The sequence below is a fragment of the Crinia signifera genome, chromosome 5 (assembly GCF_055691185.1).
Source record: "Crinia signifera chromosome 5, ASM5569118v1, whole genome shotgun sequence".
NCBI classification, from domain to species: Eukaryota; Metazoa; Chordata; class Amphibia; order Anura; family Myobatrachidae; genus Crinia; species Crinia signifera.
In genome coordinates this window covers 126,282,522-126,300,310 of record NC_139221.1, presented here as the reverse complement: position 1 = coordinate 126,300,310, position 17,789 = coordinate 126,282,522, and the positions used below count along the sequence as shown (strand labels likewise).

Genomic DNA, 17,789 nt, shown 5'->3' with positions numbered 1-17,789 from the left:
GACATACAGATGAGCCGCACTCATGGCTTCAGCCAGACCACCATCCGCAGGTTTCCGGCGGACGGGGACAGTACATGGATGCTCGCGCATCTATTGCCGAAAATAGGGCGTGGCAGTGCATCGATGTGCATGCGCTCAATTCTGGAGCAGGGTGGTGGAAAGCGAAATGGGAAACACTTAGATGAGAGCGGCCCCACCTGTATACAGTGGCATTATTACTTCTTTCTTTCAGCTGCCGATTCCTCTACCTATACAACCAAGCACATGGCTTGCTTTCCTCATTGCTTTGCTACAGTGCTTCCTTGATTTCAAGTTATCAAAAATACAAAAATAGCGACTCTTAGATCCCTTTCCTTCTCAATAGTTTCCAATCTAGTGCCATTAATACTATATTTAGTATTATAGGATAATAGGATTTTTGAGACCCAAGTGCATGACTTAGCATTTTTTTGCCATTAAACTGTAAACTGTAATTGCCATGCTCTTTACCATTCCTCTAGTCTGCCTAGATCATCAGTCATTTTTTTAGCCCGCCAGATGTGTCCTCCATGTTGCATACCTTGGTGTCATCTGCAAAAAGGCATACTGTACTTTCCCTTCAATTACGTTTGTAATACCACCAATAAAGATATTAAAATCAGTGGTCCAAGTACAGATCCCTGGGATACTCCATTTACTACAACTTGCTACTTTTTATCCGGCAACTAAAATCGTAACCATTCAACCATATTAGGGGGGTATTCAATCTGGGAGTCATAGCTGTCGAGCTTGCTCGACAGCCGTGACCCTGTCCCATTCTCGGTCTGCTCAACACGATTCAATGTCCCGCCTGCAGTGGGACAAAAAGGGGCGTGGCCATGAGTTGCGGCCAGGTAGAGGCGAGCTGCAGCCGGCAGCTCGTCACTTCCCGGCCGTTCTCGGCAGAACGAGCCCGACTGCACAAGCAGGGAAGACAGCACTGAATAGGGCCCGGCAGCCATCTCCCCTTACTCTTCGGCTAGTCAAAAAGACGGACTTTAGTATTCTACTGCGGCAGTTTTTGGAGGGTTTTAAAGGCATTTTTCATTGATGCAGTTTCATTTTTTTTTTAATCTGCACTGGTGAAAAATGAATGAAAATTAGTCGACGGAGGTGAAAAATGTGACTGAACCCTGCTCTCCAAAACAGATCACAGGGGCTCTATGATACCGATGTTTGGCAATAGGGGTGGCCAGAGCAGAGTAGACACCTCATCTGCATGCTCAAAAAACTATGTTTGGAAGACAATGAGCTGTATGACCCTCCACCATGCTTCACTCTTGGCACCAGACAGGCTCAGTGTTCTCCACACGTAAAACACATCCTGCAGTTGGAAACAAATGATCTGATCAGATGGCTTCCTCTTAAAGGAATATCTACATAGGTGTATAGAGGCATAGTACATTGTGTTTGCTAATCATGTTAGAAGACTAATGGATGATTAGAATACCCTTGAGCAATTATGTTAACACAGCTAAAACTGGGTTTGCTAATTAGAGAAACTACAAAACTCTCCTTTCAGCTAGTTGAGTATCTGGAGCATCACATTTGCTCTGGGTTCAATTATACTCTCAAAATGGCCAGAAAAAGAGAACTTTCATGTGAAACTCAGTGTATTCTTGAAGGCTATTCCATGCGAGAAATTGCCAAGAAAATGAACATTCCTGCAACGGTGTGTACTCCCTTCAGAGAACAGCACAAACAGGCTCCAAACAGAGTAGAAAGAGAAGTGGGAGGCCCCGGGGAAAGAAGACAAGTACATTAGAGTACATTCTAGTTTGAGAAATAGATGCCTGACAAGTCCTCAACTGGCAGCTTCATTAAATGGAACCCGCAAAACGCCAGTGTCAACGTCTACAGTGAAGAGGCGACTCCGGATGCTGGGCATCTAGGCAGAGTGGCAAAGAAAAAGCCATATCTGAGACTGGCCAATAAAAGGAAAAGATTAATATGGGCAAAATAACACAGACATTAGATAGAGTAAGATTGGAAAAAGTGTTAAGGATAGACAAACTGAAAATTTAGGTGTTTGCGCACAAAGAATATTTGTGAGACACAGAACAAGTGAAAAGATGCTGGAAGAGTGCCTGACGGTGGAGGTAATGTGATGGTCTAAGGCTGCTTTGGTGCTGGTAAAGTGTGAGATGTGTACAATGTAAAAGGGAATTTGAATAAGTAAAGCGATCACTCCATTTTGCAAATAAAAGTCAGTTTTCATGTAAAACACAAAATTGTCTGGGGGGGACCCCAAACTTTTGAACGGTAATGTATTCCTTTTTGAAAGAAGTGGTTCTCTACATATTATATACTGCCTTGTTCAATAATAACCAAAATGAGTCAATTAGGTTAATTTCTGTTATTAGTAAGTTCTTATTACACCAGCCCTGAAGAATGCCTTGCATAAAAACAAAGGCGCATAACCTAAGTAAGCAGTGTTAACAAGGGTCTTACCTTTGATAAACTTCCAAGAGATCTCCAGGCATCCCACTTTGCTTTGTTTACGAAGTCGATCATACTTGGTTTAGGAGTACTACAAATTCCCTGTGTTCCCTGCAAAAGGCATAACAACAAAAAAGAAACATTTGTAAAACAGTTTTTGTACTATAGAGCGAAGTCCTAAGGTTAAAGATAACAAAATAGAATTCAGTCATGTACTAGAAAGGCATACAAATTACCTGATGAATAACTAATATATTGGACTTTGGGACTAATTCAGGTTGGTTTGCAAAAGCAAACTCATTCTTTACCGAACAAAACCATGCTGCACTGCAGTGTCCAGAGAGAGTTACATTTGGGTGGGGTGTGTTCAAACTAAAATCTAAATTGCAGTTTAAAAATAAAGCAGCCAGTATTTATCCTGCACTGGAAAAAAATAACTCATCCAAATGTAACTCTCTCTGATCATGTTACATCAGCCCACCTGCAGTGCACTGCACATGTTTTTGTCCATTAAAGAAGGAGTTCGCTTTTGCAAATCAACCTGAATCGCCCCCTTTGTAAGAGGTGAGAGTATTGGAAAGAATAACTACTTTAAGAGAATCTTAGGGAAGTAACTGATGAGCAAAGTGGTGTTGTAAAGGCGCACACTGTAGTTCACAGGAGGAGAACTTTAATATCAATCAAACATATGGATAGTGTTCCCGCTAGGCTGTTTTAGCGGTTCGCTGTGCCCTACCCGATTTTTAAAGGGCAAAATGCACCCTGCCCGTCTCTCAGCGCCCCGCTAAAACAGCCTCACGGGGAAGCCCAGCGTCGCCGTTGACGGCGATGCCTGGCGCTTCCCCGGCAGCACAGTGGCTTTGGAGGGGCCGGGCCCGCCCCCTTTGATGACAATGGCGGCCCAATCACGCCTCTCATTGGTCTCACACACACACACACCTAAACATTTACATCTCACTCTGAGCATATATATACACACACATACAATAAAACAAAATATACTGTAGTATTCCTGCAACATCACTTTGTATGCCCATTTGGCCCTATGTAACCGCCCTCTGTAAAGGCCAAATTGCACATATTAAGCAACTTGCTGTCTATTCACAATAAGCAAATTTAAGGCGTACATCCACTAGTACGATATGGCCACTTTTTATGTGATTCTGATGCATTGCTGCTTCGGATCGCATAAAAAGTGACACATGTAATTTTCCTGTGATTGCGATGTGAGGAATGTTCCCATGCACCTCACATTGCAGTTGCAGATCCTAAGGGCTGCCATGAATATTAATATTCATTTTATGCAAAAGGACCATATAAAATATATCATATGCGATACTGCAACCCGGCATATGTAGGTGATTGCAGGATACCAGGTGATTGCAGGATACCTCCAGGTGATTGCAGGATACCTCACCCTGGTGGATTTGGGCCTTAAGACTTCCTGTTTAGCTGCAAATACATAGACTAATTACTGTAGGAGGAAAATGGCTGCTTGACAAACACCACTAATGTAAGGCCAGTGTAAGAGAAGATGGCAGAGGTAAAATATCTTAAATATTATAATAGGGTATTATGAGGATATGGGTCATAGGGTCAACACAATTATGGTCGGCAGTCAATAGGTCAACCACAATTGGTTGACAAGCCATAGGTCAACACCATGTCGACCTTAGCTATGTCAATCTTTTTCATGACCAATAGTGGTCGGCCTATAGACTTTCAACATTAATTGTGTCGAACTGCCGACAGGATCCCGTATTATGTAGACATAATTATAACAAGGCATACATACATATTGCTTTTATTGAATGCAGTGAGGTAATGCAATACTGTATGTCCACCTAACTTTGGGGGAATTCAATATTGTGCACTGTTAATAGGTACGCAACACAGTTTCTTAATTGTTAGCCCAGTACTTTAGAGGAATTATCTGCTTTACACAGGGCTGGGCAACACCGGCCCTCCAGATGTTAATGAACTACACATCCCAGGATACTTTGCATTAGTTTTGCTATGTGGCCATGCTGAAACTGATGCAAGGCATGCTGGGATGTGTAGTTTATCAACATCTGGAGGGCCGGTGTTGCCCAGCCCTGGCTTTACATAATTAAACTCTGAGCAGTTAGAAGTAACAAGTACAATAAGTAATAGGCAACCAAACACAATTAAATAGCTTAGTAGGGCACCAGTAACTTACCAGCATGCACAACACAATTCAATTCCAATTCCAAAAAAAGTAGTATGATATTACCTGCTTAAACAGAGCATACAACTTTAATTTTACTTCATTGCCAGGGTCCTTTTTCAGCAACTTCAAGTCATTCTGTGCTTTCTCAAAGTCTTTCTGATTTGCTTGCATGTATCCTCCTGTTGTGTGTAGGCCAACGAAGGTAACACGGCTCCAGTTAGGGGCTCGGTTGCTACCACATCAATATTGCCACAAAATTAAGAAATATTATTTATAGAACTTGTATTCTACATCACTTTTGCTACATTATTTTAAGACAGAAATATAGAACTATACATCTACAAGAGCACAACTGAAGTTTCAGGTTTTAAATAGTAAACTGCTGTAGTTTTATTTTACTTACAATAATAATAATAATAATAATAATAATAATAATAATAATAATAATAATAATAATAAATCACTTCACTTTCTTGACCGGTAGGCTAAATAGATAAAGTGATTTACAAGTGTTTTACAAGGTATGTAGTCACTGACAGTCAAAAGGTCAAAACCAAAGTCAACCGTCATAATGTTAACATGCTGACATTTTAGGTTTAGGCTGAAAATTGGGTGTTAACTTTTTGAAAATGTTGAGGGACAGCACATCAACATTATTGTATCTAGATAAAGAATGTCCACAATACACAACAACCCTTTTACAATAGGGTACTCATAAAGAAGGGTGTGCCATCTCACATGTCCCTCACCTCCTACTCCAGTACTCCTTTCCTTTAAATAAAAGGGCCTGATTGATAGGGTACAATATTTTATTCTCAGCTACGATGGCGCTTGCAATTTATTTGCCAAAATATTATAATGCCTGTCAACAGACTCTTCTGCCAGTATTCAATGCCTCAGATTCGCCGTTTTTTTCAGTGAATCTGGCAATTCGCTGGGTTAAACTGCGAATTTTCTGTTAGAAAAAACAATTCGCCATATTCAATGGAGGCAATTCGCCACAAATGAACAGCGAATGTCTGCCGATTCGCCGTAAATGATTCTCCGCAATTCGCCTGTGATTTTCAATGGGGTTTTTAGTGGAATTCGCAGAGAGTGTATTCAATGCTCAAATGGAGAACTGCTTTCTCCATTGAAATTCGCCATGATTCTCCATTTAGCATTCGGCAGCTTTTTATGGAGAACTGAACATGTTTCTTTAGAAATAAATGTTTTATTTCCTTTTTTTTTATGTAAAAAAATCAGTTTTAATTTAATCTGATGGGTCTTGCTTATATTCAATCATTACTAGCGCCTCTTTAATATATTTAGAAGTTTTATTACTTTCCCCCCCCCCCCCTCAGTGAACTGACACAGCCAGCTGAGCAGCGAGGGGGGGGAGACATGAGCTGACAGGCAATTGCAGTCATGACTGCAGTGTAGGTACCTTGTAATTCAGGCAGGCTCTGGTGGTCTGAGGGAAGGGGAGAGAGCCCGGACACTAATCAGCACGGAGCCCCGACACAGCCTGAGGGCGGGGAAGGCTCCAGCAGCAGCAGACCTCCGGCACATCTGATCAACATGGAGCCCCCGCACAGCCTGAGGGCGGGAAAGGCTCCAGCAGCAGCAGTCCTCCGGCTCTGGCAGCCCCAGCGTGGTGATAGCAGATGTCAGCGCTGGGACTGCTGGAGGTCTGCTACTGCTGCTGGACCCGTCCCCGTCCTCAAGCTGTGCGGGGGCTACTGGCAGCATCAGCGTGCTCCCCCGCTGTGACTCCGCTCAATCCCCTGCAGTGGCATTGTAGCCACAGCAGCAGGGGAGAGAGCCGAGTGCAATTCGCCGCAGAGGGTAATTATCGCCGTCAGGGGCTGAGAGCCCCTGACGCGTTGAATAATGTGAACGGGCGGCTGCCAGCGAATCTCCCAGCAGGGAGAATCTGGGCGAAAGTGCAGCGAATCCTACACAGGATTCGCTGCTGCCCTCGACCCCCGGCCATTGAATACTGGCCTTCATCTGAAATAACGTTCAATGGACAGAACACATGTTTGTCAGAGCTGGATCCAAGTAGGGGCAACAGGGCCAGTCGTCTCGGGGTCCCCACACTCTTCCCCTCCGGCAAAAGGCTCCAATGTAGTCCTCTGCTGAGCTGGCCGACACTGGCCCTAACAGACACTGCAAGCCAGCCAGCCTGGTTTTCAGCACAGAGGGCCAGGATAGTAGCCACTACACACCCACCGCCTGCTAACCTTAACAATACACACAACCTCCCCCAGGAAATAACTAGAACCATACACCCCCCTCCCTGCAGCATAATCAAACCCTAACCATACACCCCCACCTGAAGTCTAGCCCTAACGATACACCTCCTTCCTGATAAATTATAGTTTATTTGTACAACCCTCATTATATCACTTTTATTGATAGGGCTCCCACAAGTTTGTTGTCCATGGCCCTGACAGACCATAATCCGGCCTTGATGTTGGTACGCTGACTCTTTCTACCAGCATTGTGTGCACCGCCATCTATGCAACATTGGCCACAAGTCATGGGCTGTGCAAATCCCGGTGGTTTCTCATTCGCAGACAAACCCCTGGAATTCCCATAACATGCCCACAGACTTTCCTCATTTTTATGCTCACATTCGGCTACCTCCCTATCGCCACACAGAAACACTGATTGCTTTGGTCTTCTCAGAATTTAGCAAACATAACCAGTCTGCCGCCATTGCTCCTGGCCACAAGCATGGTGTGCACAAACAGACTTTTCCACCATAGCCTGACATGGCTGCCAAGTTTTTCCCCAGTCACATGTAATTTTGAGACAATCATGTGTTGTCTGGTTCCCTGTCATAATTGCCCAGCCAATCCTGGCTTCTCAGTGGGTATATGTATGCTGGGAGATCCAGGACTCATTGCTAGTTCTTCAATTGTCTTCTGTTGGTACAGTTGTGTCTCTCTGGATCACAGGAGCTGGAATACCTGGAATGAAGCAGAGTCCAGTATATGATACTCACCTTAGCGGTTCCTTGCCTAGCTCCAGTCGATGTTCCAGCCATCGTTCAGCATTCCTTCAATGTTCTAATCATCGTTCACTATTCGATGTTTCAGCCATCGTTCAACATCTCAGCATTCCAAGTCATCCGGGTTCCAGGCAACTCCAAGTAACATATTGCCTCTGCATGGTTGTTGGCTTACTGCCATTTATGGACTTCATCAGAGCTCTGCACTGCACCTATAATAACGGTCTATCATAATCATTGCATATCATTCTGCATACGTTACTTTCTGCCCGTTGCCAAGTACAATCTTCTTGCTACCATGTGCTTCCATAAATCTGGTTGTACTTTTACCTCTGCTTACTTCCTGCCCCTGGGTCCACTACGGTGCTATTAAATGCACAAAGGTCTTCTCAAGCCTCCCCGATTTATTCATCGGTCCGAGCCCACGCCTGAGGTCTTCGTCACAGTGACTCAGACCCCTGGAGTGACTAAGCAGAATTTCTTTCTGTTTTGTATCATACATACAATATTGTGTTTACGGTCAGTATATTGATGTATAACAATTTATTGATGTATTTTTTTTTACCTTATGACCTGAACTTGAGGTCCCTTTCTTCCACCTTGAAAATGACCTTGTGTTATGTTTCTGTTAACACTTTGTTGTTAAATACTATCTAACAATCCTTCAACATAATATGTTAAGAAAAAAGTAGAAGGGTCTTTCAATGCATTAGCTCTGCATTTTCACTAACATACAGTATATTGATGTATACATTCTGTATAACCCCAGCAGCTTTTGTAAAATACACTGCTTTATCTGTTTAGCTTACTATCTTTTAACTAAGATGTTTATCTTTAGACAGAATTATTGTTTACAATGCAAATATATAACCTTGGCTGTATGCAAGGGACAACATTAGTATGTAACACTATAGATTTGGTACTTATGTAATATCTGGGCTCCCGTTTTTCTTATGAGACCGTGTCCCCTCGCGGGGCTCGCTGCGCTCGCCACGCTTCGGGCACGGTGGCTCGCTGCGCTCGCCACACTATATAAAATCAACTCCATGCGTATTTGGATAGTAGGGGTATGAAAAAATGGGGTTCATTTAACATGGGAGCCCAGATAATACATAAGTACCATAGATTTTAACCATAAATCTGACAAATTCAAAATGATAAATTATGGTACAATATTCTTTATAACTCCTCTTATTTACTTAAAGTTATGAATGTCATTTTTAATAAAAGAAAGGAATATTAAATAATTAATCTTCCTACAGCATAATGAATGCCAGGTCATTTCTACTTAATTAAACACAAATAATGCCTTTGGGCTTTTAAAGATAAAATCTAAATCTAAAATAAAAGAAGTCAGCAAATTCATTACATAAGGAAAGTATTGGCATATTTATATCTAAAATGGTTAGTATGTATGTATGTATGTGCGGAATAAACTCAACAACCACTGAATACATTTTAATTGGGTTTTCACTGACATGTTCCTTGAGATCCTCTGAGTAACAGTATGAATCACGTCACTAACATGTTAAATGGCTAATTAGCACACAAATAAGAAAAAATGTTATGAGGACCTCTGGTGGGCAAAAAGTAGAATGTGTATAATATAGGCTATGATCTATCTTACTATCATGTCAATTGGCACACACACACACACACACACACACACACACACACACACACACACACACACACACACACACACACACACACACATAGGGGCACATTTATCATTAAATATTTGCGGCTAAATCCCCGGGTTAGCCGCAAATATTAAGTATCCCCCCCAAATGTATCAGGGGGGGACAGCAGCATGAATCTCTGATACCCGCAGTAATCCCTTCTGTGCCGCTGGCGGCTGCAGCGTCCATAGGTTTTTATGGACGAAGCGATGCTGCACGATGTATCAATTTCGGGCAGCATGGCATCATGATTATCACTATTCTGATATGGCGGTAGCCCATTGTAATCTATGGGCTACAGACCACAATGCCAGCAGGGCAGTGCAGTCAGTGTGTGTGGGGGGGGGGGGGGCGGCAGCACTACCACGCATGTGTAGGGCACATGGCTGAATGTATTGCAGGAATGGGCTCTTTTCATGTGCAGGGACATCCATACCCGTGATAGGTTCCTAAATTGCAACGACGCAATCCTGGGCGTTATTAATCTGCCCTGATCGCATTGTATATGCAATCCTTCATAAATGGGCCCAATAAACTGAAATGTTACTGGAGATCCTCTGAGTAACATAGGCTATGAATCATCTTGCTATCATGTTGATTGGCTAATTAGCGAACAAAATAAACAAAGCAATAAATTGTCTGTCGTCAGGTAATGCAGGGATCAGAGCCACACATGGGTAATGGGGGGGGGGGGGGGTGTGTGTGTGTCAGAGACACACATGGGTAATCAAGCCCATAATAGTGGGGCACAAGGCCATTTAGTGAAAATGTTTATTGATGCGCAGCAAAAGGTGCGGGTGGTTTCTAAACTACCCCCCACCCCGATCCCCAAATCCACCTATACATTAGTTTGTTGTTGGCGCATCACTACCACCACATACCCATTAAAATAAAAATGTGTGGAAGTGAGGCAAATCTATGTCTACAGCGATCCTGGTTACACAGGTACTATGCAAGCAAGCTCCTTATGCATCAGGCGGCTCCATGGGATCTTTAAGAATTTTCAAATTTATGACATCTTCACATTTCTATTTAGATATCATATATTGCAAGCTCAATATAGTAGTGTGGCGAGCGCAGCGAGCCACCGAGCCGGAAGCGTGGCGAGCGCAGAGCACCCCGCGAGGGGACGCAGAATACATGTAAAGTAATCCGCGTCCGCTCACCACGCTTCGGGCTCGGTGGCTCGCTGCGCTCACCACACTATCTAAAATCAACTCCACGCCGACATGGATAGTGGGGGTATGAAAAGGTCGGAGGACGTGTACAGCTGCGCTTGCCACGCTTCGGGTTGCCGTTGATAATGGGGTTGCATTTAACCTTTCTGAATTGCATCTCATCGCATGCCACTTTCTGGCATGCAATGCTATGCGATATTTAATTGTACAATCAGGGGCATTTTCCCGAAAATCGCATCACATACCATCGCATAGTACCTGGGGGTGTGCAAGGATGGAATAGCATGCAAATCGGCAGGAAATGGCCGAAAATCGATAAAAAAAAAAAAATCGGATGCAAATCGGACGCTAAATAGCATCGCAGATCGAATCGGCCAATAATCGGCCACAAATCGGATGCGATATCATATACAATTTACCTTACATCGGGCTCCCTGATAATACACAAGTAACAAAATATGAACTGCAAATTGCTGGAAACTAATCTTTGCGTAACAGTTAGAAGGAATTTTAGATGTTAGATGGCATGGTCAGGATGGTATAGAATAGATTTGTCAAATACGAGCTGATTAACATATATGAAATATAGAATTGCCACTTCATGTCACAGCCCCAAAGAGGCATACAAGTGGTTGCAGAATTAATGCAGTAGGGGTGAGAAGAGTTGCCAATGAGTGTGGGGTGGTCTAAATTTCCATACTGTATATTGGAGAATGATATCTCAAAGGCCAGGAAAGCCAGTTGAAAGTCATATAAGACTAAATCAGCTGTATATGTATCCATCAGTGGTAATTGATATAGCCAGTCTGGGGCTATCATTGGTACAAATTCCGCATTATGGTTAATTGTTTGTGCCATGAGTGAGACTGAAGGTACAGTATATTAGCCGAGGATAAGCTAGAAAAGTTAGACTCATGACATGTCAGAAGACATTTCAGAAGTGTCAGACTCTGAAAGTAATGTGGGCTCGTAAAAAAAAAAAAAAATCACCCCAAGGCTAGCTTCACTGAGGTTATCAGCCTCTGAGCCATTTTGAGCCAGAGAGGGTGATTCCATGCGATGAAGTTTATTATTCAAAGAAGTCTGAATACTATCAAGAGAGGATAGTATACAATTGAGTTTGTTGGTAATTGTATCAATTGCAGGCATTGTGAAAGTAGGACAAGTACCAATATTAACAAGCAATTATAAATGAGAAGTATATACAATTACAAAGCAGTATTAAGGCATACAGATAGTATAGTGGTACAGTAGTGTTTTGCAATTGTAAATAACGAACATTGATAAATGTAATAGAATGTCAAAGATTTGTTTAGCAATAACAATGAGGGTCCATTAAGTGTTGACTCAGACACTGGTGACAGACAGAGTTTGCTGGATTTGCCAATTAGAGTATATAGGTATTATGGAGGGAAGATGTGAGAGAAGTAGCCTTTAGTAGAGATTTAACAGTGAACCTGAAAATACTTGTTTTAAAGTGGGATAATACTTGTAGGTAGGTGGGGTATTTGTCCGAGAAATATCAGTCAGAGGATGAAAGTTTGTATCCCCAAGGATGAGTAAAGGGGAGTTTACAGGTAGTGTTTTAGGCTTTGCTTCAGCAGCAGAAAGGCTTGTCACTCCGTCTGGGGAGGACATCCGTTCCACGAATCTCCGGTCAGTGTACAGGGGCCTCGGTAATCAGGGATGAGGGCTATAGCAGGGGAAGGGCGGCAGGTCTTGGGGTGTGCACACATGGCTACCGCTATCAGATTCTCAGCCGCCGCACCGGGAATCTTGACCTCCCCAGCGAGCTCCTGCTCGGCGGATAACACAGTTTTCAGCAGCGTCTCCCGCAAGCAGAGCCATCTTCAACAGAGCAGTCACCCAGCATCAACTGACCAGTGACAAGGTCTAATGTACACTACATGGACAGAAGTATTCCGACGCCTCACAGTTACACTAATACCCCTTTAACACCGCTGAAAAAAACCCGGGTCTGCGGTGTTGTAAATAGGTCAACCCTTGTCCCTTTACACAGGTCCTGACCTGGGTTGAACACGGCTAGGACCTGGGTAGAGGGCAGTGTAAACGGGTATGCCAGGTCATCCGTGCGGCATCCATTCACCTCACGGACGGTGGCTGGGGGGGTGCACAGGGGGAGCCCAGCAGCTTACCCCAGCATGGCAATCGGTGGGCCCGACGGGAGTGATCATGGTCCTGGCGCTTGGAGATGATATCATCTCCAAGAGCCACCTCCATCTACACCAGGGCTGGGCAACACCGGCCCTCCAGATGTTAATGAACTACACATCCCAGGATGCTTTGCATTAGTTTTGCTATGTGGCCATGCTGAAACTGATGCAATGCATGCTGGGATGTGTAATTCATCAACATCTGGAGGGCCGGTGTTGCCCAGCCCTGATCTACACAGAAGGTAGGCACCGCAGTGTAAACTGTGCAAATCCCGGATCCGACCTGGCTTGGATCCGTGTTCCAAATGCCGGGTCGGATCCAGGATATTTGGTGTAAAAGGGGTATAACAGGGACACTGTATTCAAATACATATACTGTAGTATGGGGTTGGTCCCCCGTTTGCAGCTATATGTTGGATGAGAAGGCCTGGCTTTCACTGTCACTTCCAGTTCATGCTAAAGGTACTCAATGGGGTTGAGGTCAGAGCTCTGTGTGGGCCTTGCACATCAAACCACGTCTTTATAGTCCTTGCTTTGTGCACTGGGGCACAGTCATGTTAGAATAGAAAATGGGCTTCTTCAAACTGTTGCCACAAAGCTGGAAGCATAGCACTGTTGTCTTGGTATGCTAAAGCATTAAAATTACCCTTCGCTGGAGAGAAGGGGCATAGCACAAATACTGAAAAACAGCCCCTAACCAATATCCCTCCTCTACCAACCTTCACAGTTGGCATAATGCAGTGAAACAAGCAACATTCTAAGGCATCCAAACTCGATGTCTGACTGCCAAACACAAAAAAACTGATTTGTCACTTCACGTAACACATTTCCACTGCTCCGCAGTTCAGTGTCCGTGTGCTTTACACCACTCCATCTGATGCCTGGCATTGGACTCAATGATGTGAGGCTTGCATGCAGCTGCTCGGCCATGGAAACCCATTCCATTCAGCTCCTGTTGCACACATTTTGTGCATATATTAATGCCAGTGGACCTTTGTCTATGGCGTTGGTGACTTTTACACACCGTGGACCTCATGGTCATTGACCATGCTCTGTGATTTTTACATGGTCTCCCGCTTCGCGGCTGAGTTGCTTACATTCCTAAATGATTTCAGTTTCTTATAATATCACTTACAGTTAATCATGGAATATCCGGCATGGATTACATTTTATAACCCGTCTTATTCCAGAGATGGCATCGCCTGAACTCACTGAGCTCTTCAGAATAACCCAGTTGGTATCACAAATGTTTGCAACATGGAGACTGCATGGCAAGATGCTTAATATTATACACCTTTGGTAATGGGTCTGATTAAAAAAACCTGAGTTAAGTAATGAACAGGCGCAACCAAATATTTTTCTCCATAGTGTATTTCCATATCATTTATCTATACTAAATAAAAAAGAGCAGTAACAAAAGATTAGTGGACACTTTAATTTGCCTGTCAACAATCAAAGACTATTTGCTAGATGGTTGCGATCGGTTAGCGAACTGTTTACATTTGCACCAATGATAGGTTCATAAATAACCACAACTGTATAAAGTCGGTACTTGTGTAATATCTGGGCATCCGATTTTTTTATCGCATGCCTTAACTTAAGGCATGCGATGAGATGCGATGGGACCCGACCGACCCGATTTTATATTGGCATGCGATGCGACACAACCGACCCGATTTTGACATTGGACCCAATGTTAAATTGTGCCCGAGACCCGATTATACATTGGATTCAATGTTAAATGCCCCCCAGACCCCAATTTTATTGTATACCCACCCTGATGGTTAATTATTATGTCAAATGCCCCCCCCATTGTTAACGCAACGGCGGTACGCATCCTCCGACCTTTTCATACCCCCACTATCCACGTCGGCGTGGAGTTGATCTTATATAGTGTGGGCCACCGAGCCCGAAGCGTGGCGAGCCCCGCGAGGGGACGCGGAATACAAGCCCGAAGCGTGGTGAGCGGACGTGGAATACATGTTAAGTAATCCGCGTGCGCTCGCCACGCTTCGGGCTCGTATTCCACGTCCCCTCCCACGCTTCGGGCTCGGTGGCTCGCCACACTATATAAAATCAACTCCACGCCGACATGGATAGTGGGGGTATGAAAAGGTCGGAGGGCGCATACCGCCGCCCCTCGCGGGCTCGCCACGCTTCGGGTTGGCGTTGATTGTGGCGTAGCGTTAACAATGGGGGGACATTTCACATTGTATACCCACCCTGATGGGTAATTACTAGAGACAGGAGTATATGCATTTGCATATTTTGCCCATTCTCACTGGTTATTGCATATTTTACCTAAAATCTAGTGATGGTGCATATTTTAGGTCCCCCTTCTTCCCACACGCGAGTCACAGCACTGCTTTGCCCTGCTGCTGCTGGCCAGGTAGTGGTAGAGTGTGCAGGATGGGACAATATGTGCGCAGTGTGGGGAACCTTGGATGTACGGTATGTCTGACACTGCTCTAGCTGCCAATCCATGTTGATAAAAGTCAGTCAGGGCGGATGTCATTAAGAAGCTCCTGAACCTTTGCCTGCCCCTGGCCTGGGACTTTACACCAAGAGACAGACTTCTGCAGCAGAGAAGGCAGGCGGAAGGGTTGTGACATCACGCGGCACAGAGGAAATGCTGTGTCACAGTGAGTATGCGGCGCAGGGAGGAAGCCTTCCACTGCGCCACCCTCACACACTATGCTGACATGTGATCCATCGGTGCTGGTGATGAGGGTCCGTGTAGTTGATGCAAGAAGAGCTTTGGACGCTGCAGTATGCTGTAGCAGCCAGGAAGAAAAAAGTTCCTGTATACAGCACTAGACATCTGCAGATGCTGTAGGCAGTGGCGTAACTACTGTAAGGCAGCCCCAGCAGCTGCTTGGGGGAGCAAGCAGCAGCAGGGTCTGTGTGGGCGCCGGCACCCGTTCGACACACTGACATGCTGCTGCCTGCCGCTGCCCACTGACTGAGCACTGGAGGCGAGTCAGCCGCAGCACGGGTGGGACCATTGCAGAGATGACAAATTCCCCACTGATTCAATTAACTGTACACAGAACCAGCTATTGGCTACTGTGTGCAGGATGGGCGTGCTAGGGCGGCCTGGGATGCGTCGGTGCTAAGGGAAGCAGCAGTGTATGCTGGTCTCTCTTCTGCTTCAGCTTCTCACACGCTGGGTAAACATGCTGGAGAGGAGCCTGGAGGGGGGCCTATTTTGAGGTTTATCTGCAACTAATTGTATGCTGATTTTTAAATAAATAAGTTAAAAATTACTTTTTTTATTATTTAATGTAGCATATTTTAACACTTTTCATGCATATTTTAAGTATTTTTCATGCATATGACCATATGACAAGTCCATATTCGTGCACGCTTGGACGGAAATGGGCGGGCAGCTGACATCCGGTGCTGTCAGCTGCCGCCCCCCGCACCCACGTCACGGCCTCATTACCATGAGAACGCCCATGAAACACTGGGCATTCCTATATGAGCTGCCTGTGCCCCCCGCTCACCTTGTAGGGTGCACACCCTGCATCTGCACATGCGCAGAAATATGCCTGCGCAGATGCACAATATCGAATGTATCTGAATAAAGGCCCATACACACTTGAAGATTTTCATTTCAAAAGACTTTGCCAAAATCTCTGAAAGATATATCTGTCACCAAAGTAGTGCGTACACACTGAGCTATTTTCCCCAAAGAGCAAGAGATTTTCAGGAGGTGAAAGACTTTGCTGAAAATCTTTCATTATAAGGCTATTAATATAATGGGCGGGGTTTGAATCCCAAGGGTGGGAGCAGGGGGCCATTTTATTCAGTGCATTTCTGTTCTTGGGGGCCTGATTCAGAACTCATCGCTGGGCTGCATATATTTGGAGCCCAGGAATCAGGTAAACGCCGTTGTGCACAGCTGCAATTTTATTTGCAGCCCTGCATGTAGGGAGAAATCCATTTACCTGTGTCAGCAATGTATAGGCTACTGCTATAATGTTTTGTACACCGTAATGCCCATTACACATTATGCCAAACATCGTAATGGCCATTACACATTATGCCCCACACTGTGATGCCCATTACATATTATACCACGCACACTATTACATATTATGCCACATAAGTGCCACTTACCTACATATTAATTGCTAGGAGTTTCTTGCTCAATGCCAGAGACTACATGCCAGGGCCTTTATGCAAGATGCCAGGGCCTTCATACACGATTTCCATGCCTTCATACTCAATGCTATGGGGGAGGGAAGTGCTTGTTGCCACAGGGTAGTTTAAGAGCGGTGAGTGTGGCAAGAGTGGCAGCCTTCTGAAAGCATTGCGCAGCCGGAAGCAAAATAGCTGCAGACCTACTCGTCAGGCTGGCTATTTCTCCCAGCAGAGCGCGCACACACAGCGTTTCACAGACTCTCACCGTGAATATATTATACATCAGCGTCCGCAAAGAGTAACTAATGTTGGCGCCGGTGATGGACTCTGCCTGTTCCCGGACATTCTATAGTCCGGGAACACCACCCTTCTGGACACCAGGGCTTAATTACTAGACTGCACGGAGTCGGCCTGGATGGGTGGTAACTAAATAAAATATATATTGGTGGCCAGTGGCGGCGGTAACATACACATAGCCGGCCTGCGCCAGCCATGTATACGTTACCGCCATAAAAAATATGTATTGGTGGCTGGTGGTGCTGGTAATATATACATTGCTGGTGTGTGCCAGCAATGTATATAATATGGCTTATAAATGACATTGGTGACCAGTGGTGCCAAAAATATATACATTGCTGGTGTGTGCCAGCAATGTATATATTATGGCTTATTAATTACATTGGTGCCCAGTGGTGTCAGTAATATATACATTGGTGGTCAGTGGCATGTGTATTCTCCACACAGTGGAGCATAGGGACTGAGCTCAGCTGATGCCGGGGGGCTCTATGTCCGGCCAGGGGAGCAGTGAAGTGGAAGCCGTGCAGCTGCAGATTTGGCGAGCCAGGCGGCGTTGGGACGGGGTGAGTATGAACAGGGGGAGGGAGCGGGATGTCAGCCGGACTGAAAGACTTTCATCTTTCAGCCCAGCTGCTGTACACACTTGGCGATGATGGCTGAAAAACC

General features: G+C 44.8%; 1 protein-coding gene across 1 annotated transcript in view; it reads right to left on the bottom strand.

Annotated features, from left to right (window-relative positions):
• ECI2 (enoyl-CoA delta isomerase 2) overlaps positions 1-17,789 on the bottom strand; it is a 46,507-nt gene that overhangs the window by 26,644 nt on the left and 2,074 nt on the right. The window contains exons 2-3 of the mRNA XM_083188004.1: positions 4,712-4,880; positions 2,470-2,568 (exon numbers count right to left, since the gene is read on the bottom strand). Coding sequence (XP_083044130.1) covers positions 2,470-2,568; positions 4,712-4,880 — 268 coding nt within the window. The remainder of the gene's footprint in view (positions 1-2,469; positions 2,569-4,711; positions 4,881-17,789) is intronic.